Source organism: Lontra canadensis, unplaced genomic scaffold, assembly GCF_010015895.1.
Source record: "Lontra canadensis isolate GAN:19392208 unplaced genomic scaffold, GSC_riverotter_1.0 scaffold14, whole genome shotgun sequence".
Classification (NCBI taxonomy): Eukaryota; Metazoa; Chordata; class Mammalia; order Carnivora; family Mustelidae; genus Lontra; species Lontra canadensis.
Window position 1 is genome coordinate 26,589,368 of NW_022631008.1, and position 26,855 is coordinate 26,616,222.

At 42.6% G+C, this 26,855-nt stretch overlaps 1 protein-coding gene across 1 annotated transcript in view; it reads right to left on the minus strand.

The window, feature by feature from the left end:
• Window positions 1–25,741, minus strand: part of SLC22A16 (solute carrier family 22 member 16) — a 42,303-nt gene extending 16,562 nt beyond the window's left edge. Inside the window, exons 1-3 of the mRNA XM_032858315.1 lie at window positions 25,614–25,741; window positions 12,067–12,546; window positions 2,036–2,153 (exon numbers count right to left, since the gene is read on the minus strand). Of these exons, the coding sequence (XP_032714206.1) occupies window positions 2,036–2,153; window positions 12,067–12,546; window positions 25,614–25,666 (651 nt within the window). The 5' untranslated portion in view covers window positions 25,667–25,741. The remainder of the gene's footprint in view (window positions 1–2,035; window positions 2,154–12,066; window positions 12,547–25,613) is intronic.
• Between the last annotated feature and the right edge of the window lie 1,114 nt (window positions 25,742–26,855).

The window sequence follows — 26,855 nt, forward strand, 5'->3', positions numbered from 1 at the left end:
AAAGCCTGTGACTCTGCAGACTCTCCACCTTTCCAGCTTAAGACCCCACACTGTCATGCCTCCATTGTCAACATTGTATCTTCCAGGATGGCCCATGAGTGTCTCACCTTTCCACTACGCTGTAGGGTCATTGAAACAGTCTGGTCCAGCTTACTCGGAGGACAGATTCTAATAAATATGTTGACTAAATGAGTCTGTCTGCATCTTCCCTACTCAGAATTCAACCCCAAGTACATTTCTCATGAAAATCGAAGACAGAAATTTAAGGCTACATTTACAAATGCATTCAATGAGTGGCTGTCTCATTTTCTCAGTTCCGGAAATAAACACATGGTTTTTGCAAGACTGAAACAGCTATTTTCAGAACGCATCCTCTTAAGCCTTCCAAAAGAGGACCTTCACAGTCTCTCCATACCTGTGCTTCCACTGAGCCATCATTCCCACCAAAGTTCTCATCAAATCTCACTCTGGAAGCCCAGAGCCATCTCCTCTCATTCTGTCCTTAATGGACACAGACTGCTGGTTGTTAACTTTTGTGTTAAAAACTCTTTACATTCCTAAATATATATAAGTACTTTTTTAAAAGGGGCTATGCGGGGCGCCTGGGTGGCTCAGTGGGTTAAAGCCTCTGCCTTCGGCTCAGGTCATGATCCCAGGGTCCTGGTATCAAGCCCCACATTGGGCTCTGTGCTCTGCAGGGAGCCTGCTTCCTCCTCTGTCTCTCTCTGCCTGCCTATCTGCTTACTTGTGATCTCTGCCTGTCAAATAAATAAATAAAATCTTTAAAAAAAAAATAAAATAAAATAAAAAAATAAAAGGGGCTACGCCTCCAATTCTCCTAAATTTTTTTCTTTTTATGCATCGTCCCCATCCTTGGGCATGCACGTGGCTTCCTAGGAACCCTGTCCAGCCATTAGGGAAGACTCCAAAACTGAACGCACCCACCTGCTTTGTGAGGGCCAGGACCTCTCCTGAGATCGCAGTCCTTGGCCTCTACCCAGAATCTTGGCTCATACGTCCCAGTGAGAGGGGATGCTTGCCCGTCCCTGGGTTTAGCAAGGTCACAAGCTCCTCCCACAGTAGAAACTTCACTCCACTCTCCTTGACCGGTGACCTCCCACAGGACTCACTGCTTCTGCCATTTGGCCATTTGGACCCTGTCTGGATGCCTCACCAAGTGTGGGGATGCTTTGTCACTGGCCAATCCACTTCCGGTAACAGTCCCCACCAGAAGGACGGCATATGCTGTTTCAGGCGCCCTACCGTGCATTTAACTTTAATCTCACGGACTCCTGAAAACAACCCAGTGAAGCAGGGAGTATTTTCTACAGTTTACAGCTTAGAAACTAAGGCCCAAAGAGTGTTTGCCCAAGGCCACACAGTGAAACAGCCAAAATATCTGTTTGCCCAAGGCCACACAGTGAGAAAGCCAAAATTTGACAAAGTTGGTGTGCAAACTCATGCCCTTTTCCCTATATTTCCCTGTTCCTTGTAACAGAAGAGCCTGAGGCCTTCTAGTGTTCATTCCTACCACACAGTACACAAAAGACTTTCTTAACAGTACACCTTAAGCATCTGTTTGGCTCCTGCCTACAGGGCCTGATTCGACCAATAGAATTGCTCAGAAATGAAATTATGCCTCAGTGATTGTGGAATATGGATCACGTGCCAGGCCTGCCGTCAGATAAGAAGTCTGCCTAGGAAGCAACCACTTTTCATGTTAATGAATTTCACTATAAACATAGGGCACTACTATTGCACAGAAAAGGTCCCACTGGAGTGAACAAAGACAAGTCCTTGCTCTCTCTCACCACATTCTAAATGACCCAAACTGAGACAGGCTTGAGATGAAAATACAGCAGAAGAATTAATGAGATGTTTTTTGTTTGTTTGTTTGTTTGTTTGTTTGTTTTAAAAAGCACACACACTGTAAACCTGGAGATTCACAGACCTGTACCCCTGGGGAAAAAAATATATATGTTTATAAAAAATAAAATTAAATTAAAAAAAAAAAAAAAGCACACACACAACTCACCATAGCAAGAAGAAAGCGTGTGATCATGAAAGTATAAAAATCAGATGAGAACGCCACAGCGACGCCAAAGAAAAATATTCCAGTGCTTGTGATCCACAAGACAAACCGCCTTCCTATCCTGAAAAATAAGAATCGCACAGCGGGAAAACCAAGGTATGGTTAGTAACAGTTCAAACATCCTCTCCAATTCACGAAAGGTGAGTACTACCTGTGTATTTAATAGCTTATGTATTGGGGCACCTGGGGTGCTCAGTGGTTAAGCGTCTGCCTTCGGCTCAGGTCATGAACCCAGGGTCTTGGCATGAGCCCACTGGGCTCCGTGCTCAGTGGGAAGCCTGCTTCTCCCTCTCCCTCTCCTGATGCTTGTGTTCCCTCTCTTGCTGTCTCTCTCTGTCAAATAAATAAATACAATCTTTAAAACAAACAAACAAAAAAAAACAGGTCTTGCTACATTCTGCTCCTGGAACAAGGTGCTTAGTTGCCGCATATTTTCCTAACGAGGAGGGGACATTTCTTTGTCTAAAAAGCAAACAAACAAATTGCATTCCTAACGGATTTTTAAAATTGAGATATAATTCGCAGACCATGAAATTCAACTTTTTTTTTTTTTAAAGGCTACACTACAGTGGCTTGTAGTATATTTACAAAGTTGCACCACGCTCATGACGAATTAATTCCAGGACATTTTCATCACTGCAAAAAAGATACATGCACCCAGGAGCCATCATTCTGCCTTTTCTGCTCCCTCCGGTTCCTGGCAACCACAGTTCTGTCTCTAGAGATTTGCCTGTTCTGGAGATTTTATGCGAACGGAGTCACAGGACATCTGACCGACTGCGTCTGGCTTCTATCACTTAGCATTGCGTCTTCAAGTCTCGTCTTGGAGCGTCTATGGCTGTGGCGTGTATGCTGTCTGTACCTGGGTGCTAAAAGTGTACAGCAGCACTTCCTTCCTTTTTGGATCTAAATAACACTCCGACGTATGGCTATTCCACTTTTGTTTGCATAGTCATCACTTGATGTAAATTTGGATTGTTTCTACTTTTTGGCTCTTGAAAATAATGCTGCTGTGAACACCTTGTAAGCAAAATTTTGTGTGAATTTATGTTTTCAGTTCTCTTGGGTGTATACCCAGGAGTGGAATGGCTGGGTCATACGGTAACTCGATGTTTAACCATTTGGACGAACTGCCAAACTGTCTTCCCAAAGTGGCTGCCCCATTTTTATAATCTCGCTCACAACGTATGAGGGGACCAACTTCTCTACATCCTTGGCAACACTTGTCTGTTGTTGTCTGTCTTTTTGAGGATGGTCATCCTAGTGAATGTGCCGGGGTATCTCATTGTGGTTTTGATTTACATTTCCTTAATGATTAATGATGGTGAACATTTTCGTATGTGCTTATTGGCCATTTGTATACATTCTTTAAAGAAATATCTATCCAAATCCTTTTCCCATTTTTGAGTTGGGTTCTTTGTCTTTTCATTGTTGACTTGTAAGAGTTCTTTATATATTCAGGATACTGAACCCTTATTAGATATGTGGTTCTCAAAGATTTTCTCCCTGTGAGTTATCCCTGAGAGATCATTTCAAGGCAAAAGAACATAGTTTTGAGATTCCAACCAAGACATCTGCCTGGTAAAGCAGAGGATATGGAAGCAAATTTTAAGAAACCATCCTCTGCACACCATCAGCCTTCTATGCTCCCACACATACTAGCAGGGATGGTTGGCCCTACACACCCACATTCTCCAAACTCATCTGAGTCCTGAATGCCATTTCATGTTTTACCCATCCCCCATCAACCCTATCTACCACCACAATGTTTCTACCACCCATCTCCTGCACAGAACAGAGACCATCAGAGACCACGACTTTCTGCTCTGTCCACTTGCCAACACAACCTACGTCTGCACTCAGCTCTCTCTTCCTCCCTCCGCTCTAGAGACACACACCCTTTCCTCTCCAAATACCAGTCCGCCATCTTTGTATTGGATCATGCCTCTTCCCACCTCCCCTGAAAACTTCCTCTAACAAATACTTCGTTTACCCCTCTCTTTCTCTCTCCTCTGACTCCTTCCTTTCAGTTTAAGTCTTTTCCAGTCAATGACAAGAACCTTCTCTGGACCCCATCCCTCTTTCAGCCACATTACATCCTGCCTTTCTTCCACTGATGGCTTCTCCCTAAGAAATCCCTACTTCCTCAACTCCTACATTTCCTTAGCCACTGACCACCAGGTCACCACTGGCTTTTCTGAGATCACTCTCCAGTCCCCACAGACCTCCAGGCTGCCTCCCTCAGTCTTCACATGTTTCTCTCTAGTGTCACTGACCCTCTTGCTCCTGAAGGCCCACTCCCTGTATCAGTTTGTAGAACTCCACTTTCCACATTTGCTGTGAGGGCCCACCTGCCTCAATGCTGGCATTTCCTCAAGTCCTCTCCTGCACGCTCTCTGCCCTTGCTTGTCATCCACTGGCCTGGTTTGGATTCCTAAAGACACGAGATTAACTTCCCCCTTGCCTTCTGCTCCTACTGGTTCTTCTCCATTTGCATGTCCTGCACAGCTGCCACCTTTTATTATTGCTGGTGGTGATGTTTTGATTCTCTCTTTTTTTCTTAATCTAGGGATCGGACATGCTCATTGGAAAACATACTCAAACATGTTTCCCTTTCGTCTAAAGTGGCTCTTTCCCTCATGTTTCCTGAATTGGTTGGTATTCTCCCCAAATCCTCTCCCTCCTGCATAGTGGTCACCAAATTATGTCTGTTTAAAAATGCCTCCTTTGGTCACTGGGTTGTCTCCGTCAATTTAAGCATCTGCCTTCGGCTTGGGTCAAGATACTGGGGTCCTGAGATTGAGTCCCACGTGGGGCTCCTTACTCAGTGGGGAGACTGATTCTCCCTCTGCCTGCTGCTCCCCCTGCTTGTGCTTTCTCTCTCTCTCCCTCTCTTTTTGAAATAAATAAGTAAAATCTTAAAAAAAAAAATGCCTCTTCAATATGTGTCCATCTTACCCTCTCTGTCTCCCCTGCCTTCATCCTTCACCATTTCCTACCTCTTTCATTCCAAAGGCCTCCCAACTAGCCCTCCTAATGTCAAACGAGCACACTCCCCAATCACACTTCCAAGAAATAAAAGCAAACCTGGGTGTAGTTTGACTTCACTACCTTTATCCATCCTATGCTTCTGCCAAATGGGCCTCCCCACAATTCCCTGAATGTGCTAGGCTATCTTGTGACATAAAATTGTTCCCTCCCCCTTAGAAAGCATTCCCAGTGAGCATCTAAAACCCAGGTCAAACGTGCAGGCTGGGGTCTTGCAGCAGAAATGAAGAGACAACGCACTGTAGTAATCAGGTGTTCAGGCCTAGGTTCAAATCCCAGTTCCACTGCTTACCCTCCAAATAAACTTTCTGAACCTCCTTTTCTACACCGCTACTTAATATAGGGCCAATACTGCCTACCTCCCAGACTTCTTTAAATAATTAAATGAGATAATACACAAGACATTTAAAATAGCACCTAGTGCATAGTAAATGGTACGTAAATGTGAGTTATTATTTTAAAAGCATTTGTCACATTTCATTGAAATTATCTACTTAAAAGTCTTTCTCCTCCACTGTTAGCTCTATAACGATCTTATTTCCTTGCCTTTTTATTACATCATACATACAAAAGAATGCCTACAAAAACATATGTACAATTTGGAGAATAATAAAGACTCAAACATCTATGATTTCACAACCCAAAGTAAGAAAGGGACCATTGCCACCCTCCCAATAGCTTCTCACATCTCTCTTGGTGTTTCCAAACCCAACTCCTTGCCCTCTTTTTGGAGGGACCATTATCCTAATTTCAGCAACCATTAATTCCTTGTTTTTCATTCCATTTTACCATGTTTATAGACAGCCCAAAACAAGAGAGGTTACTTTTGCTAGTTTTTGAACTTTCCATCATCAAACAGTACTGTACATCTTATTTTATGTCTTGCTTCTTTCACTCAATACCATTTTTGGAGATTCCTCTCTGAGCAATGTTTCATCCATTGCATGGCCGCACAACCCACAGCAAGAAATACTGCCATACGTGTGTCTACAACATGGCTGAAGCATATCTGGGTTCCTTGCATGGCCAGGCTGGTAGCAACAATGCTGTAAGAGACTTCTGATGCACATACCCATGTGGACACGTGCAAGGGCATCTCCAAGGCCCAACCCCTGGGACATGTGAGTTGCGCACATCTCCAAATTTTCTGTATAATGAGAAACGATTCTTCAAAGTTTTCCTGATTGGTAGTCTTAATTTGCCTTCACACCAGCAGGGCGAGATAGCCTATTACCCATTATCCTCACCAACACTTGGCATTACAAGACTTTCTACTTTTGACAACTGGTCAAAAATAAACAGTATGGTTATAGATCATTGACACCCTTTTCATCTTTCCATTAGCTGTCTGGATTTTCTCTTCAAATCTTTTTCCCAGTTTTCTATTGGGTTTGTCTATCTATAAAGTCTATATAAAGTCCTCTAAGTATCCTGGATTCTAATCTTTTAGTTATATGTAAAGCAAATATTCTCTTTTTCTCTCTAGCTTGTCTTTCTTCCCTTAATGGTGTCTTTTCATGGACATAAATTCTAGTGAAGTCAAATTTATTCATTTTTTCCTTCATGGTTAGTGCTTTTTGTGTCTTAAAAAAGATCTTCCCTTCCTTCAATTAGGTTCCGAAAATATTCTTCCCTATTATCTTTCTAAAGTTATATAGTTTTTCCTTTACATATGGACCTTTAACTCTGGATTTTAATCCTTCTGATGTTTGTACTGTAAGGTGTGAGGAAGGGACACCAGCTCTATTTTCTTCTATGTGGCTATACAGTTGTCCCAGCACCATTTACTAATCCTTTTCCTGCTGATGTGCGATGCCTCATTTGTTCCATAGTTACATCTATAATTGCACTGCTCTGTTTGGGGCCCCCTAAGGAACTATCAACTGTTTGTCTAATGATTTATCTATGTATCTTAATGATTTGATTCTTGACGTTTGTCATTTTCTCCATAAAGAGTTTATACACTTTTTGATTTATCAAAAAAAGATTTATCCATATATATTTTATATTTTTAGGTTTTTGCAATGGCATTTTTTAAACTTTTTAAAAATTGAAGCATAGTTGACATCTGTTACATTAGTTTCAATTGTACAACATAGTGATTCAGCAACCCTATACATCATGCTCTGCTCATCGCAAGGGTAGCTACCACCTGTCCCCACACAAGGCTATTACAATACCATTGATTATATTCCCTGTGCTGTACCTTTTGTCCCCATGACTTACTCATTCCATAACTGGAAGCCTGTATCTCCCACTCGTTCACTTCACCCACTGCCAGCACCGTCTCCCCTCTGGCAACCAACAGTTTGTTTTCTGTACTTATGGGTCTGGTCCTGCTTTTTGTTTGTTTGTTCATCTGTTCTGTTTTTTAGATTCCACCTGTAAGTGAAATCATCTGATATTTGACTTTCTATGACTTATTTCACTTGGCACGATGCCCTCCAGGTCCATCCATGTTGTCGCAAATGGCAGTTCTTGTTCTTTTTTATGGATGGAATATTATTCACCCATGTAGCATTATATATTTTATGTATTATATTACAGGTTCTATTATTACATTTTATTATAATTAATATTACTTTTATTAATATTTATTATTTTATTTTTGTATTATTATTAATTATATAATATTTATTATATATTTATATTTCTATAATAATTATATAATTATTAATATTAGGTCATATTATGTATTCTATGTTATTAGCATATTGATACATTTTGTTTCAATTTAATATAGAATACATTGATAAATAATATATTATATATATTATTTATAATATAATATATAATATATTATATATTATATATATTATATATGTCAATATTATATATGTATTGTATATGTATTTATATTTATGTATTTATGTGTTATATAAATATATTATGTTTTATGTATTATATAAATATTATATTATAAAAATATAAATATTATATAATATATAAGTATTATATTATTAAAAATAAAAATATAATATATAATATATAATATATAGATATTATATTATAAAATATATTTATGTATTTATATAAGTATATATATTTATGTATATTCTATATATAGAATATATATTACATATCTATATATATCATATATCTATAGATAGATATATAATAGATATATAATATCTATATATAGATGTATAATATCTATCTATATCTATATCTATATATATCTCTAGATATATATAGATATATAATATATATAACATATATATTATATATATAACATGTATATAACAATATATGACATATATATAACAATAACATAATATATATTATGTATTATATAAATATTATATTATAAAAATATAAATATTATATATATAAAGTATATATATAACATATATATACTTTATGATATTTTATCCATTTTATATATCTATTATATATTTATATATAATAGATATAGATATATATAATATCTATTTATATCTATATCTAGATATAGATATATAGATATAGATATAGATAGATAATATATAGATATATAATATATATATTCTATATATTCTATATATAGAATATATAGAATAGATATATAATAGATATATAGATATATAATATATTCTACATATATAGAATATATAATATATTCTATTAATATACTATTTATATATCACAACTTTTTTATCCCTTCATCTATCAATGGACACTTAAGTTGCTTCCATATCTTGACTATTGTAAATAATGCTACAGTAAACAGAAGAATACATATATCTTTTCAAATTAGTGTTTCCATTTTCTTTGGGTAAATACTCAGTAGTAGAATTACTGGATCATATGATATTCCTATTTTTAATTTTTTGAGAAACTTCCATACTATTTTTCCACAGTGATTGCACCAATTTACATTCCCACTAATAGTGCATAAGGGTGCCTTTTCTCCACAACTTCACCAACACTTGTTATTTCTTGTGGTTTTTTTTTTTATTTATTTTAGCCATTCTGACCGGTGTAAGGTGGTATCTCATTGTGGTTCTGATTTGCATTTACTGATGTTGAGCACCTTCTCATGTCTGTTGGCCACCTGCACGTCTTCTGCCCAGTTTTTTTCTTCTGCCCGTTTTTTAATCAGATTGTTTTTCTGATGTTGAGTTGTGTAAGTTCTTTGTAGCTTTTGAATACTAACCCCTTATGTATATATCATTTGCAAATATCTTCTCCCATTCCATAGGCTGCCTTTTCATTCTGTTGATCGTTTCCTTCACTATGCAAAAGCTTTTTATTCTTGGGTAGCCCCGATAATTTATTTTTGTTTTTTATTTCCCTCTCCTGAGGAGATACTGCTAGAAAAATGTTGCTAAGGCCAATGTCAAAGAGATTACTCCCTATGTTTTCTTCTATGCATTTCATGGTTTCAGGTCTCATATTTAGGTTTTTTAAGTCGTTTTGAATTTATTTTCGTGTATGATGTAAGAAGGTAGTCCAGTTCCATTTTTTTGCATGCAGCTGTTCAGTTTTCCCCGCACTATTTATTGAAAAGAGTGTCTTTTCCCCTTCATATATTCTTGCCTCCTTTATTATAGATTAATTGACTGTGTAAGTATGACTTCATTTCTGGATGCTGCAATGGCATTTAAAATTTTTTCTATTTACTACTAGTACATATAAACATAATTAATTTATATGTATTGATAACATATCGAGCAATCTCATTAAATGTTCATTAATTCTAACAATTCATCTGCTGGATTTTCTTCATACACAATTGTATGCTAAAAATAATGGCTTTTTTCCTTCTTTTTGCTTAGGCATTTCTCTCTCCTGTTTCTCCCTCTTTTTTCCTTCACTGTTTTGCTTTATAGACTAGAATCTCTAGCACAAAACTAGGCAGAAGCAGTGTTTCATATATCTTTGTAGGTTCCTGATTCCAAAGCAAAAGCTTTTGACATTTTACATTAAGATGTTCATGGTAGATCTTTTTGTAGATACCTGTTATCAGGTTAAGGACATTCTTCTACTTTTAGTTTTTGTCATGAATTCATTTTGAAATTTATCAAATGTTTTTCCTGTATTTATTGAGTTGCAAATATGAGTTTTGTCCTCTACTCTGTTAATGTAGTAAATTCCATTGAATAGTTTCTTTAAGATTTTTTTTTTAATTTATTCATCAGAGGGAGAGGGAGAGAGAGCGAGCACAGGCAGACAGAATGGCAGGCAGAGGCAGAGGGAGAAGCAGGCTCCCCGCCGAGCAAGGAGCCGAATGTGGGACTCGATCCCAGGACACTGGGATCATGACCCAAGCCGAAGGCAGCCGCTTAACCAACTGAGCCACCCAGGCGTCCCACCATTGAATAGTTTCTAATACTAAGTATATTTCAGACGTTACCCCTCCACCGTCATGAATTTTTTAACCTCTCATATTTTCCATCTGGCTCTCTGATGTTTATTATTAATAATTTTTTTCTGAGCTCTCATCCATTTTATTCATTCTTTCTTTATTTGTATATAACAGGTTGTCACAACTACCAGGAATTTGTCAGTCACTTATTTTGGTCTGCATTTCTAGATGTTCCAGGCTGTTATTCTTCAATTTTATAACATTTTAAAATACAATTTCCAGGGGGTGCCTAGCTGGCTCCGTTGGTGGAGCATGTGATTCTTGATCTTGAGGTCATGAGTTCAAGCCCCATGTTGGGCAAAGAGCTTACTTTAAATAAATAAATAAATAAATAAATAAATAAATAAATAAATAAACAAATTTAGTTAATTTTTCTCATTTTGTTAAAATACAATGTCCAGGTTTTTATCAATAATTTTAAGCTTGTCATCTATTCCTTTAAGAGCAGTGAATATAGTGGATTTTTGACTTACCCCTGACAATTCTAGTATTTGAAGTCTTTGTGCAGAAGGGCTGCTTTTGCTGCCTACTGCTTCTGCTGACTCTCACTCATGGTGCCTTCTGACCATAGGTTTTGGCTTTGACTGGCCTCATTTCCACACCTTCCACACAACTACCAGGAAGGCAGTTACGGAACAGAAGATTTTTAATCATAGAAACATAACTTCAGCCACCAAATAATAACTAGACTCCACTTCCCCAATTTCATTATTCAAACAGCACCTCACGGGATGTGAATGAGAAGTGGGGAGACCTGGGCACTCTTCCCTTTAGGCTTCCATAGACTCTGCCTCCATTGGCTTTCACTTCTAGTATGACCCCGGCTACAACAAAGCCTATACTTTTATTCTGGACATGTTTGTTGGCCCCATTAGACTAGTTCACCCCAATGGCAGGGATTTTGATCTAAGCTGCTGCCTTCAGGTTCCCAGGACCCAGCACATGCCTATAGAATTCACAACTATGGGACCAAATAAATTCATCTCTGTGTATTAGCACAGGTACTTTAAGTGTAGTCCACGTCCATAGGGAGGAACTTTGCTTTATGTAAATGTTATGTACCCATTTTTGTGTGTTTTTTTTTAAATATGGCTAGTGTATCAAATCCACAATTTCACAGATATTACTCCTTAGAACCAGCTATATCTATTAAAAAGCAAGTCTATTTAAAAAAATATATATATATATATTCAAGTAATAACAAGTATTTATTGAGTTGCTATATGTTCAAGGTAATTTTTCTGCATTAATTTTGCAATAACCCTTTGAAGTGAGTGCTATTATTTTCATCACCAGCTTAAAAACTAGTTTCTGAAACACAGGTCATACAATTTTCCCAGGGCTCATGGCTAGTAAGGTAGAACCAGGATCTGAACCCAGGTCGGCTATCATCAGAACGCGTGCTCTAACTACTAGGTTTTTTGTGTGTCCCTAAATAACAGATCAGCAAAGAGGTAGGTATCTAGATAGGAGGTGTGAATATGACTAAAATTTTCAACATAATTTCCTGACATCTAAGAAAATCAGATAGGAAAATGAGCCTTACACTGATGAAACAAACCAAAATACTTCATTTTACCTGTCAGAAAAGTGGCCAAAAATCATCGCTCCCAGCAGGACTCCCACCATAAATACGGGCTGGACCATCCTTGCATACCATTCTCGGTTACAGACCAGATCCCACTGAGTCACCACGGTGCTGTCCCACTTGCTCTTGTCATAGATGTAGCCATCCAAACAAGGAAAGCTACTCTTCTGGCCATTATAATCAGAGTTCAAAACAGACTTGTCATCCCTCCGGAATCGGTGACAACTTGTCAGCTCCCAGACCTCACCATTCTGCAGCTGCACTATAATCTGATCTTTATGGCCTGTGAAAAACAGGATCCAGATGTCCTCCAACCTCCAAATAGAGATATTGCCGAAAAGAACCTGACTCACGTTGCCTGGAGGCCTGCAAGTATGGTATGGGGACACTGTCAGGAACACAGATGCCAAGTAGTGGATACCACAAGAGATGTTCTGGAAGGCACATATAAAATAGAGGAATTTCTGAAATCTGCAAAGAGGAAAAAAAGCAAGTTACTATATCTGGCCTACAGGTGCAAAAAGACTATAAGTAAATATGAAGGGTATTCATCACATTTAGCTTAATATATATACAGATGGATAAATACAGAAATAATTAGGTGTTTCCATACATATATGTGTTATTTGTTATCATATATATAAAACTCTGTTAGGTGAACCCACAAGCAATGACATTAAGACGGGGAACTAAAGGGACCCCATGAAAAACTACTTTTCCTGCTTCTAGTCTTCCTAGGACCTACACCCCACCCCTTACACATGCCTTACAGAACAGATAATGTAAGTCCTCCTTATAAAGGCCAAGGAGTTCATGATTTCTTTGGAGACTTCCAGTATAGTAGATAGTGTCTAAGGAGTGACCAGGTGGGGTCATCAAGAATGTTTTCCAAGACCACGAACTCATCAAGACCCCTGGCTGCAAGGCATAAATGACTTATGGGGGACACCTAAACACTCATCTTTGTCCCCAGATACCTGAGAACATGCTGCACCAGACCTCCATCCCCAATAAAAACCCCAGACTCCAAGCAAAGATGAAACTCATTCTCCTTTCCTTTCCGACTTTCCCAGAGACTCAGTCTATATCTGCTCTCTCTATGTCTTCAATAAACCTTGCTCTCATTTCCTCTTGGCTCACATTTGGTTTCTAGCCTGCGTAAAGCCAAGGACTCTCCTGGTTGATCCTACAGGACATCCTCCGGGTTCTCAAACCTGGCCAACCTGCATCAACATCCCAATAGCAGCACGCACACCCAGTGCCCAGATTTTGTTTTCTAAATACCATTTCTTCATTAAAAGGAACTAGGAAGGGGCACCTGGATGGCTCAGTGGGTTAAACCTCTGCCTTCGGGTCAGGTCATGATCTTAGGGTCCTGGGATCAAGCCCCACATCGTGCTCTCTGCTCAGTGGGGAGCCTGCTTCCTCCTCCTCTCTCTCTCTCTCTGCCTGCCTCTCCACCTACTTGAGATCTCTGTCTGCCAAATAAATAAATAATATCTTTAAGAAAAAAAAAGGAACCAGGAAAAATGGCTGATTTGAGGACAGAACAGGAAAAAATTAAAAGTATGGCTAAAAGCATCTTGTAGAATCAGAAAGTAAAGAGGCATGTAAAAATACAAAAGGTTGGATCACCTGGATGGCTCAGTGGGTTAAAACCTCTGCCTTTGGCTCTGGTCATGATCCCAGGGTCCTGGGATCAAGCCCCACATCAGGCTCTCTGCACAGCAGAGAGCCTGCTTCCTCCTCTCTCTCTCTCTGCCTGCCTCTCTGTCTACTTGTGATCTCTATCTGTCAAATAAATAAATAAAATCTTTAAAAAAATTACAAAAGGTTGGGGGCATGTCACAGGGACACAGGAATCAATCTGAAAAAGCTCACAATTTGAGCAACGAAATAAATAGCATGGTATATCCCAAGGTATAAAATAAATCTACAAGTCTATGATGTTTTGTTTAATTTTAGAATGGGCTAAGCCCAGGTAGCTGGTAAACATTATTTCTGGATGTGTCTGTGAGATTAACATTTGAATGGGTAGATGGAGTAAAGGAGATTACTCTCCCTGGTGGGTGGGCATGCTGATCCCACTGAGGGCCTGACTACAGCAAAAGGTGGAGGAAGGGCAAATTCATTCTCTCTGCTGGAGCTGAGACATCCATCTTCTCCTACCCTTGAACATTGGAATTCCTCGTTCTCAGGGCTTTGGACTCAGACCCAAACAGGGAAAGTAAAGGACTCCATAAAAACCTGCCTTTTGCTCCTTTTCCTGCGTCTATTCTTTTTTTTTTTTTTTTTAAGATTTTATTCACTTATTTGACAGAGGGAGAGAGATCACAAGTAGGCACAGACGCAGTTGGACGGGGGGAGGGGGGGGCGGAAGCAGTCTCCCAGCCAAGCAGAAAGCCTGATGCGGGGCTCCATCTCAGGACCTGAGATCATGACCTGAGTCGAAGGCAGAGGCCCAACCCACTGAGCCACCCAGGTGCCTCCTTGCTTCTATTCTTGCTAGGCCTTCACCCCCACTTTACACATGCCTCAGAAGGCAAACAGTAGGTCCTCCTTATAAGGAACACAGAGTTAATGGTTTCTTTAGAATAGATAATATCCAAGGAAGAACCTGGTGAGAACAACCAACCGGATGAAGCTGTTATAGGCATATTTTAGACCACCAGTGCTAGACATCCATCTCAACGCCAAAGTCCCTGCCTCTAAGGAATAACATCTGGGCTTCCATCTCCTTACTAACTTGTTCCTGGATGCCTAAGAGGACACGTACACCAGACCACGAGACTCAGTAAAAACCCCCAAACCCTGACCAAAGACGAGATTTCCTCCTTTCCTTTCTGAGTCTCCCAGAAGTTCTGTCTATACTCTCTCTATACTTTCAATAAATAAACTCTGCTTTCCCCTCCCACTGGCTCAGGTTTGATTTCTATCCTGTGCATAGTCAGGGACTCTCTTGGCTGGTCCTGCGGGACTCCTTCTGGGTCCTCAGACCCAGCCTGGTAGCAACTAGACCACGACTTACATCATCAGCCCCCCGATTTTCAGGTCTTCAGTTGGACCTCACAAGTACTATCCTGGATCCCAGCCTCCAGACAGCACATTGTGTGACTCCATAACTGTGTAAGTCAATTCCTATAATACATCTCTCATCTGTATCTCTCTATATATCCTATTTGTCCTGTTTCTCTAGGGGACCTTGATGAATACAGATTTTGGTACTAAACATAGTTCTAAACAGAACAAAATTTAAAGAATGAACTTTCTGGGGACAACCTGGGTAGCTCAGTTGGTTAAGCAACTGCCTTTGGCTCAGGTCATGATCCTGGAGACCCAGGATTGAGTCCTGGATCAAGCTCCCTGCTCTGCAGGGAGTCTGCTTTTCCCTTTGCCTCTCCCCCTTCTCATGCTCTCTCTCTCTCTCTTTCAACTAACTAACTAACTAAATAAATAAATAAATATTTTTTTATATGAATTTTACTATCTTAGATGCCTCCTATGACTGGAGTCATGCAATAGTTATTATTTTTGTGTCTGGCTTATTTTACTTAGCAAAATATCCTCAAGCTTCATCCATATTACTGTGTATTACAGAATTTCCTTCTTTCTTTTAAGGCTGAATAGTATTCCACTGTAGGGTACACACCACATTTTCCTTACCCACTCATTTGTGGATACACACAGAGGTTGTTTCCGCATCTTAGCTATTGTGACTAGGGCTGCCTATGGGATACCCATAACCATGGAAGGGCTAATATCTCTTTGAGATCCTGTTTTCAATTCTTTTACACATATACCCAGAAGTGGGACCGCTGGATCATGTGGTGGTTCTATTTTTTAATTTTTTGTGGAACCTCCATACTGTTTTCCTTGGCGGCTACACCAGTTTGCATTCCCACTGGCAGCACGCAAGTGTTCCAACTTCTCCACATCCTCACCAACACACGTTGTCCTTTGTTTGTTTGTTTTTTAATAATAGCCACCCTGACAGGTATAAGGTGATATCTCATTATGCTTTTGATTTGCATTTCCCTGGTGATTAATGATAAAGGAAGCTTTTTCATACACCTACTGACTATTTGCATATTTTCCTTGGAGAAGTGTCTATTCAAGTCACAGGCCCATTTTTTTAAATCAGGTTATTAATTATTTGGTTAGGAGTTGTATCCATTCCTTATTTTTTGGAAATTTGCTCCCTATCAGATATACGGTTTGCAAATATTTTCTCCCATTTTGTATGTGGCCTTTTTACTCTGTTGACTGTTTGCTTTGCTGTGAGAAAGCTTTTTGGTTTGATTTAGCCCCATTGGTTTATTTTTGGTTTTTGTTGCCTGTGCTTTTGATGTCATACCTATGAAATCAGTGCCAACATCATGTCAGGAAGCTTTCCCATCTTCTACTAGGAGCTTTACTGCTTCAGGTCTCATTCTTAAGTCTTTAAACATGGCCTTCTCTCTCCCAGCTTGCGCCAATGGTGCAACTCATGGGAGTTCCTAAAGTCAGAGGATGGAGTAAAAGACTTGGGCCTGATTTTACAGATGGTTCCACACCATATGCAGGCACTGCCCGAAAGTGGACAGCTGAAGCACAATAGCCCCTCCCTGATACAGGCCTGAAGGACAGTCATGAAGGGAAACCCTCCCAGTGAACAGAACTTCAAGCAATGCACCTAGTTACACTTCGCTTGGAAGGAGAAATAGCCAGACATGTGATCATATATCAACATGTAAGCTGTGGCAGATGGTTTGGCTGGATGGTCAGGACTTGGAGGCACACGATCAGAAAATGGGCGTCAAAGAAATTTGAAGAGGAGGTATATGGGCAGACCTCTAGGAAGAGGCAAGAAATGTGAAGATATTGGTGTCCCATGTGAATGCTCACCAAAGGGATTATTAAAATCCTCCTCAGCAGATAGCATGATCCATCCTGCGGGTACTAGCTGGCCTCTTTCCCAAGCCACCCTGTCATTGCCCATTGGGCTCATGAACAAAGTGGTTATGGTGGCAGGGACACAGGTCATGCATGGGCTCCGCATCTCGGTGAGCTGATCTGGCTCAGACACCACTGAGAACCACATCTGCCAGCAGCAGAGAGCAACACTGAGCCCCAGTATGGCACCACGGCTGGGGTGAGTGTCTGCTTACTGTGCAGAACCATGTGGGCAACACTTTGTCCTGACTAGAACAGACACTGGGTATAGACTTGCCTTCCCTGCACAATGCTTCGGCCAAAACTACGAGACTTACAGAATGCTCTGTCTACCACTGGGGTATCCCACACAGCACTGCTTATGATGAAGAAACTCACTTCACAGCAGAAGAAATATGGCAGCGGGCCCCTGCTCATACCACTTACTGATGTCACCACATTCCCTACTATCCTGAAGCAGTTGATTTGAGAGAATGGTGGACTAGCCTTTTGAAGACTCAATTACAAAGCCAGCTAGGTGGCAATAACATGCAGGGCTAGGATGAGATTCTCTAGAAAGCTGTGTATGCTCTGAATCAGGCTCCAATATATGGTGCTATTTCTCGCACTCATGAGTCTAGGAATCAAGGGGTGGAAATGGGAGTTATACCACTCACTGTCACACCTAAGGACCCGTTAACAAAATTGTTGCTTTCTGTTCCCACATCCTTATGCTCTGCTAGCCAAAGATCTTGGCTCCAGAGGGAAGAATGTTTCCACCAGGAGACACAACAATGATTCCACTGAACTGGAAACAAAGACTGCTGCCGTCAGAGCACATCGATGCCAAATGGCGCTGTTGACATCCATGATCTTCATCTCCCTGCCTACTTCTCAGAGCTGCCCACCCACCTGGTCCTGGAGCTCCCCCTCCCTGGAAGGCACTTCCGACCATCCTTTAGCTCCCTTGTTCTCAAACTTTTTGTTCTCAGGAGGCCTTATATTCTTAGAAATCTTGAGGATCCCAAGGGCTTTGTCTTTATGTGAGTTGCCAGTATGTATTAGAAATTAAAATGGAGAACACTTTAAATATTTATTCATCCGCTCAAACATATTAATAAGCCCATTGCATGTTAACATTAAAGAACATACAGCTATAGTTTTCAAAACAAAATGAAACAACATTAGTAAGAATGGTGGCATTTTGCATTTAAAACTTATAAAAATGGGGCACCTGGCTGGCTTAGTCGGTGGAACGTGTGACTCTGGATCTTGGGGTTGTGAGTTTGAGCCCCACATTGGGTGTGGAAGTTGCTTAAAAATAAAATCTTCAATACCCCCCTACACACACACACCACTTAGATTAAAAGAAGACCCCTAGTTTCTCCAGTCAGTGTCTGCATTCCATCTGATACATTTTTACACTTCAGCTAGCCTCTGGAAGTCTATTGTATCTTCATGAAAAATGAGAGTAAAGATGGCAACTAATGTCTCTGTGTTACCATGACAGTGATTTGGACCTTGCAGACCCTGAGATGGCACAGGGCACATTGTGAGAATTGCTGGCCTTGCCTGTTCCCCCTGTGGTATTTTCTCTCCACTCTTCTCATCCCCCCAAAACGAAACACCGGTCATTTACTCATGTTCTCTCCCATTGCTTTCTCTTCTCTGGCCACGACAGACGGCTTAAGTGCACTCCTGTTCTTTATGTTGAGTTTTTAGAGAACACCAGGTGAACGTTTTCTATTTCTCTACCAAATCAATAACAATAAAAGGCCCATAATAGGTTGAAAGAAAGTCCCATAAAGGTAGAAACTGTAATGCAGCCACTTTTGACTCTCCTATAGCACCTTGCCTGGTGTGTAGTGTGGTGTCTGTAGAATGTCCCAGAATCCCTCGGGGTTCAAGTGAACAGCACTGAGGTTAATGTGTCCTCAATGCCTCTGGTAAAGAGAGGTGCTCAAGAGGCCAGTGTATAAAGAATTTTGAGAAAGTATTTTTTTGGCTGGGTTCTCCATCAGCAAAAAAAAAAAAAAAGAGTGTGTGTATGTGTGTGCAGAGATGTATAAAATGAACATATATGGATATATAATATTTATATACTAAATTAACACCTTGTGCATATTGAAATAAAAATTCACATATATATTTACTTGTATACACACGTTCATATGTAAAATGGGTGTTTTCTGTGGTTCTCCAAAAGACCATCTTGGCCCACCACGAGATGGACACACCCCACTCTGAAGGCTATCACAAGTTGGCAAGGCTTAGCAAAGTCGCAGAAGTGGTGATGTGAAGTCAGCAAGCAGGCAACCCCCCAAGTCCTCAGGGACCACTGCCAAGATGGTACGTGGCATCCTCACTTCTCATAGAACCTTGCGTAGATTTAAAAAAAAAAAAAAAAAAAAAGTAAAATGGAATCAACTTAGTGGGCTGTAGCTATCAGGACGCCACATGCTGGAGCTGGCCACAATTTCAAAATTCAACTCTGGATCTGGCACTGGCCCCAGCAGCTAGTTCAGAAGAGAAAAACACAAAGCTAAAGGTAAGCCAGAATCAAGTGACTTTTTTCTAGCAGCAGAAAGGGAGGGAGAACACACAGATACTATTCTCAGGGTCTCTGGAGGATGGGCAACCAAGAGAAGAGCTCACCGAGTCCACACAGAGGGACTGGATAGGAACAGCAGGCTGGAAAGACAAGCCTGACCTGTTGAGACTCAAAAGATCCCGAGAGGCTAAGACCATAGCTTGAAAGGGTAGTGTGGGAGCCCCCCAGCCCTCCAGGTCACTAACCCCCAGGCACAGGTTCCTAGATGTCACGTAGAGTCCCAGGGTCAAGGCTCTGCCCTTGGCCTGCACACACTGAGCTACCTATAAGCACCTGGCAATGTTGGTGGGTTACCGGCCCCCAGGCAACAGGCTGATGAATTCAGGAGGTTTTTCTTCCCTCCCTGGCAATCTCTCAGGAAGCATTTCCCAGCCTGTTAAGGATGATCACTAGCTAGAAGGGGCCTATTCGAGAATCCCATCTGAGTGGTTCTGCTTCTGTCAGGCAGATTCTAGATGGGCCTGTTCTTGCACAGCAGAGGTTTCCTGTTTCCCTCCCCCCGTTTACACCTGTAGCTTGCTATATGCATAACTTTATTCGGCCTTGTCCTGGTCACTGGGTTTTGGCTCACGCACTTTAGCACCTGGGTTGGTACCTAAATAGTTTCATCCCCTAGAATGGTTCCACCATTGAAAAGTTCACATTCCACTGACCATCACCTCCCCCCTTCCCAGCTCCTCTAGTCCTTCCCGTTGACCCCATTCCCAGCACCAACCAGGTACCCGGTCTTCGGATCCCACCAGCTTCTCTAGTTCATTGCTGCCTTCCTGGTTTGAACTCCTTCCCCTGGCAGCCTGAACCCCACAGTCAACACTCAAACTCCCTACACACACACACACACACACACACACACACACACACACACCACCCACCCTGGCAGGCCTCTGAAGTTAGGATTTGTCTTCTCCCACCCCTAGTGACTGTATTTCAGGAGGTCTGAGGTAGGATCCAGAACTCTATATAAGATTTAAAAGTTTCCTAAGAGATCCTGATATGGATGAGAAACACTACCCTAGGAAATCAAATTCTCTGGCTGAACAATCTGTCGATCCAAGGTTTGACATCTGAAATACTTAACAACTGTCGTGGAGCCACTGGAACTCTCACAAACAGCCTGTGAGGCATAATGTGTTACAACTACTTTGCGATTCTGTTTGGCAGCTGACCACAGGCACACTCAGCAACAGAGTGATTCCTCTCCCCAGTAGGCATCCAACAGAATGTGGGTACAAACTCCTGCCCTTACAACGCACCTTCTGTTCTGCAGAGTGACCCCCCTAATATCTGAACTCCTTAGCATGCCATAAAAAAACGTTCTTGGGGATGATTGTGAGCTTATGTCTCCCCTTCCTTCTCTCACCCTCATACTACACCTTAAACGATGTAGACAAGACAAACTACATGTGATAAGCCAAACCTGGAGACGATCTAGATGTCTATTAACAGCAGATGAATAAATCATGGAATATCCGTGCCACGACACACTGTCCACCAGTGGAAATCAACAAAGTACTGTGACATACGGTATGGGTGAATCTCCCATATATGATGTTGAACAAAAGAAGCCAGACCAAAAGTACCTGATTTTTTACTCTATTTATATACAATTTGGAAACAGGTAAAACTAGGGGTACCTGGGTGCCTCAGCTGGTTAAGTATCTGCCTTCAGCTCAGGTCATGAACCCAGGGTTCTGGGATTGAGCCTCACATCAGGCTCCCTGCCTCTCCCTCTCCATCTGTGCTCATGCTCTCTCTCTCTCTCTCTCTCTCTCTCTCTCTTTCTCTCTCTCTCTCTCTCAAGTAAATAAATAAAATCTTTAGAATCAGGCAAAACTCGCCTATGGCAGCAGATATGAGGACAGTAGTGAGTGGGGGTGGGGGAAGTGCTTGGGAGAGGGTGTGAGAATGGGTGGTCTGGCAGTGGTACTTCATGGTAATTCATCAGGTTGCAGATTACAGTGTATACTTTTCTGTGTATATGTAATATATCAACTTAAACATTTTATATCTACAAGCCCCAGAGAGCAGGAAAAGGAGTCACCAATACCCTGCCGAGGCACGATTGGAATGGGTACCAAGTCACACCCAGTCTGTCCACCTGGTGCCTACCAGTTGGATTTCAGCCCTGAATGGCCACCCAATCCATGCTGACAAGGAGGCCTCTTGTTGAGCAATATATTATTTATCCAAATGCCGATTAAATGTCTCAACCCAGAAATCCCATGTGGAACTCAGAACACTCTCAAATAGATCCCAGCCCCAAGCCTGCCCCAGCTGGAGTGTGTAACTGTTTCTGAGTTTCAGACACCATCATCTACACAAAGCAGAAATATGGGGCATGGGGTGGAAGGCCGAGAGGGCCTTCCCACTTCTCCTCCATAAGCAGGAGGTCCTGTCAATTCCACCTGTTAAAACTGTCTAGTCCTCCCTGTTCACATTCCCCCCTCCCCTGCCTCGATCCAGACCCTCCTTATCTCCCCTGGGCTCTTCCCTAGGTCTTCTCTGGGCTCTGCCCAAACTCCCACCCTTCCAACGTCCATTCTGCAAGGTGACCTTCCTAACACCTGAACTCCATAGCATGCCACACAAAAACGTTCTTGGGGATGATTGTGAGCTTACCTCTCCCCTTCCTTCTCTCAGCCTCATACTTCCTAATCCAGAAATAATAAACCACCTAGGAGTCTCTGAACAGTCCAAGCTAGTTCACATAACTATGCATTGTATGTGCCAGAAAGATCCAGAGTATCCTTTCAATTCAAACTTCCCTTTCCCTGTTGCAAGAAGAACTTCTTAAAAAAAAAACAAGACCCTACTTCCCTAGGCATCTAGCATTGTGACATATCACTGTCACCCTTACAAAGACTGTTGTGCATCAGGTCTTACCCATGGGCCCAACCTAAGGCCCCTGCAGGATAATACTAACAGGTACAACACACCACCGTGTTCGCAGCTAGAGAGACAGACTAATGGAAAAACAATCATACAGACACAATGGGCAGAAAACCCAGAAGCAAAGGAAAACAAAGATGACCAGAACCCCTAGAAAATGGACCTCTATAACTTGGGTGACAGGTGAAGAAATGACTGTCAGTCCTAGATTTATATTATTCTGTACAAAGAAGCCTAATGGGTGCCAGCCCAGCGTTAAGAGCGTTAAGGTTAAGAGTAGGGACTCCAGAGCCAGACTGCCAAGATTTGAATCTTGTGTCTGTTACTTACAAACTCCTTAAGCTTACTCATTAAACTTTCTCTGCCTCAGTTTCCTTATCTGAAAATAGGGTTGTTCTGGGACTGAAGACAGTTAATACATGTACAGCATTATGGCATGCTGTCAGTGCATAGAAGAGCTAACTATGATGTTCCTAAGGCAAAGTCAAAAGGGAAGAACGTAAACAGCTTCAGATACTGAAAAAGAAAAAGAAAAAAAAAAAAAAGGCAAAACAAAACTACCTGTGTCCATAGATGTAAATCAGCTATAGGCTCCACATTCCCACTCTGATATTTCAAATCCTTTCTCTCCTTAAATCAAGACGACTTGGGCGTCCACGTTCTCTGTCTATCCCAGCATAGATGCCTGAGTGTGATTCCTCAATTCCCTCTCACAGGGGCCATAAGTCAAAATTTATGCAACTTCAGTTAACGGCTGCAGGACAAGACCTGGAATGGCTTTTTAATTCTTAAGTGCCCTGCTTTCCTCTCTTAAAGGTGATTAGGATAGTGCTTCCTCACCCTAGAAATGACTAATGAGAAATGAAAGATAATTAGGGTTCTCTACTTAACATTGTCACTAGGTTTCCTTAAAAGAAGGCTAATAACAAAACACAATGACTTCCCTTTCTATTTATAAACAATAAAGAGTACAATTAGAGCAAATATCAGAGAAAACGGGATGTCCTGTGCTCTGGTCACACTGTTTGTTTGTTTGTTTGTTTGTTTTACCTTCTTCTGTAAGCTTGTTACCCTTACCTTGCTACATGCTGCTTTCATAAGCCAACTGTTCCCACAGCTTGAGGACCCAGGTAACAGTACCAGCCATGCCTTACTGAGAACATACTGAATGTTAAAACTTTGATGTACATGTCCATGGCTGGCTAAGAGTTGTCTCCCCCAATCCATTCTCCTCTTCTCCCACCATGCAGACCTTCATCTGACCCATGTGGGTGAGGACAACGAGGGCAGATGCTTCAAGCACAGAGGGAGAGCCCCCATGCTGTGGACGACAGACCTGCCTCAGCCACTTGGGTCCCTGGATGATCCCACAGGACAGAACCTCCCCTGAACAGTTACTGGAGAGGGACAAACTTCCAACTGAGGGGTCTCTTTGGTAGCCAAACACCAACTGATATAATGACCCAAGTGAATCCCTAAAATACAGAGGGAGAGAATGGTATTACTCCCTCTTACCTCATAGGGCTACTACAAGGATGAATGAGAGGCTGCCCGTGGAACCCTTGAAATTAATACCTAGAGTGCTATTATTATCCCCATTCTACAGGTGAGGACATAGTTAGTAAAACGCTCACAGCCAGAGAGTTAGCATGTGGTAGAGCCAGGCCTGGAATTCAGACCTCCAACCCCAGAGCCGATCTCGTAACCCCCATGCTGTTCTGCTTCAAGAAAGATAAAACAAGATAATGTATAAATACCCTGTAGAGCCCTGGGGTTGGTATCTGTAGTGCTCAGGAGAGCATCACAGTTGACAGCGTGGGCTGTGGAAGCTGATGGATATCTGGTGACATCCAACCCTACCCTCGGATTACTAGATCCAAGAGGGAGGCACAAGCCCCAGCTTTCTCCTGTGTAAAATGAGGGATGCCACCAATCTTGGGGAGCTGTAGTGAAGACTGCAGGTAACAGGTGCAAAGAGCTTCTGACACAGCAGAACAGGAGGAAGGGGAGGACAACTGGGGCCTCTTTCCCCTCCGCTCACCGCTTAACCCCCTTTCTGGGGGCTGGACACAGAAGAATAACCAACTTCTGTGCAGCATCCAACTTAGAGAGCAGCACTGCGTCATCTCCTCACTACAAGCCCGGGAGAGAGGTAAGGCAGGAATGACTGTGATTCCTGTTCTGGGGATAGGAAACTGAGGCACAGTATTCCCAGAATCATATTAGAAGTAAGAGGCAGGCCAGGATTCGGACTCCGCTCCAATTTCGGATGATCATGCTGTATGGCCGCGGACCCGGCTGCCTCTCCTCCCCAAAACTTTCTGGGTCAGACAGAGGAGCGTTTCTCCATGAACAAGTGAATGAAATATTTTAATGTCTTAATTAATTTTACAAATGAAAGGAGGTTGTCAAGTGGCTCCATGTGGGTCCCAGTGTAGGGTGTCTGTGGGTCCCTTGCTGGACCAGCCTCAGTTTCCCAATCATTAAGGATGCAAACACTTTCTCTGCAAGGACATCAGACGAAGCACTGTGTGCAACCACTCGACACAATGTACGTGGCACTTGTTAGGTTTCTATAAATGGCAAGAAAATCTGACTAACGGTTGTTCCTGGGGCACTCCCTGCCAGGCACAGAGGGAGACCCTATAGGGCTGAGCTGGACAGCCACTTGTCTGGGAAAGTGAAAGAGGAGCCGGTTTGGCGGACCAGAGAAACCGGCCGCCAGGGACAGGCAGGCACTCCTCTACTAGGGTGACCGGGCGTCTCCGGCCGGGCCTGGGGACTCCGGCTCCCGCAGAGGACGCGCCCCAGGTCCCACCTGTCGCAGCAGGCGGGCCGGCCGGGGCCCGCACTCACCACCCGCAGGGCCAGCCCCGGGGCCCCTCTGCTCACTGTAGAGGAGGTCCCGGTGCCAGACCCGAGAGGACAAGGCCAGGTCAGAGTCAGCAGTCTGGACGCGGGTCTCCCGTCTTCCCCACGAGAGCAGCGGGACAGGTTTTCGGATCGCTAGCGCCGCGCGAGAACCCCACCGCAACGGAAAGAAACAGACCCCACCGGCGCCTCCTCCACGTGGCTCCCGCTCCCCTCCGCCAGTCGTCCCTCCTCCTCCCCAACCCCAGCTCCCTACCTGCCGAAGTGCCCCACGCGGTCAAAAATCGGCTCCAAATTGTGGGACCGCATGGTGCCGCCGTGCACTGCGCTCCCAAGTTGGACACTCCGAGCTCGCCGAGCGCCCGGGGCCGGAGGCACCGCGCCCCGCCCCGCCCCTCTCCTCCCCGCCCCAGCCAGCCGCACCCCGGGGGGCCAGCAGGGCAGTCTGTGTCCCCCGCGCGCCACAGGGTGCGGGCAGCGCGCACGGGCCGGGCTGGCTTGCTCGCTCCTCGGCGCCGGCTCTCCCCGCCGCGGCGGCCTCGTCCCGGGAGCGCTGTGGTCCCGAGAGCACACCGTCGCACCCGCTTCCTCCCCGCCTCCCAGTCCGACCCTCCGCACACACCCCATCCTACTGGTCGCCTCTCTTTCGAGGTCCACGTAGTGCCAAGGCAGGAAGACAGTCCAAGGCAGGAATGCCCAGGCCTGGGTTAGGTTTGGGGGCTGCAAAGACCTGGCATATTTGAAAAGAGGCGCCTTCCAAGCTTGGCTCTCAAACTTGAGGGCGAAATGGTGTACTGCAGAACTTGGCTTTTCTATGAACTTTTCTGGACTACACTCTTGACCAGGACAAACACCGCTTTCTCTGAGAAGGCCAACCGTTTGGGCGCCAGGACAGAGTCCCCAAGAGCAGAGCCTGAAGAATGGATTGTGATGACCCCAAGAAGTGACAGGATTTGGCAGACCATGTTCAAGCTTTTATGTTTCCCAAAGAGCAAAGGAACTCTCTGGGTAGAGACTCAAGCAGAATAGTAGCAATAAGAAACCTGTACTCGAACAGGATTTGAAAAACAGGAAAGCCCACTCCCAAATTACTTCCCTCACCTACTAGTATATTCTAGATAACTCTCCTCTGACAGTTGCGGGTTATGAGAAATTGTATTTTCAACCTATTTATGTTTTTCAGTGATCAGAAGGGGTATTTCTTATTTTAATGAAATCAAATTCATAAATATTTTCCTTTAGAACTTGTGATTTTGTAATTTGCTTAAAAATTTTTGCTTTATCATGAGGTTACAAAAATATTGTTATATTTTCTTCTAAAAATTTTAGCTTTCAGCTTTTCTCATTTAGGTCTTAAATGCACCAGAAGAGATTGTTTGGTTTAAGATGGCAATCCAGTTGGTTAAGTGACTGCCTTTGGCTCAGGTCATGATCCTGGAGTCCCAGGATCAAGTCCTGCATCAGGTTCCCAGCTCAGCCAGGAGTCTGCTTCTCCCTC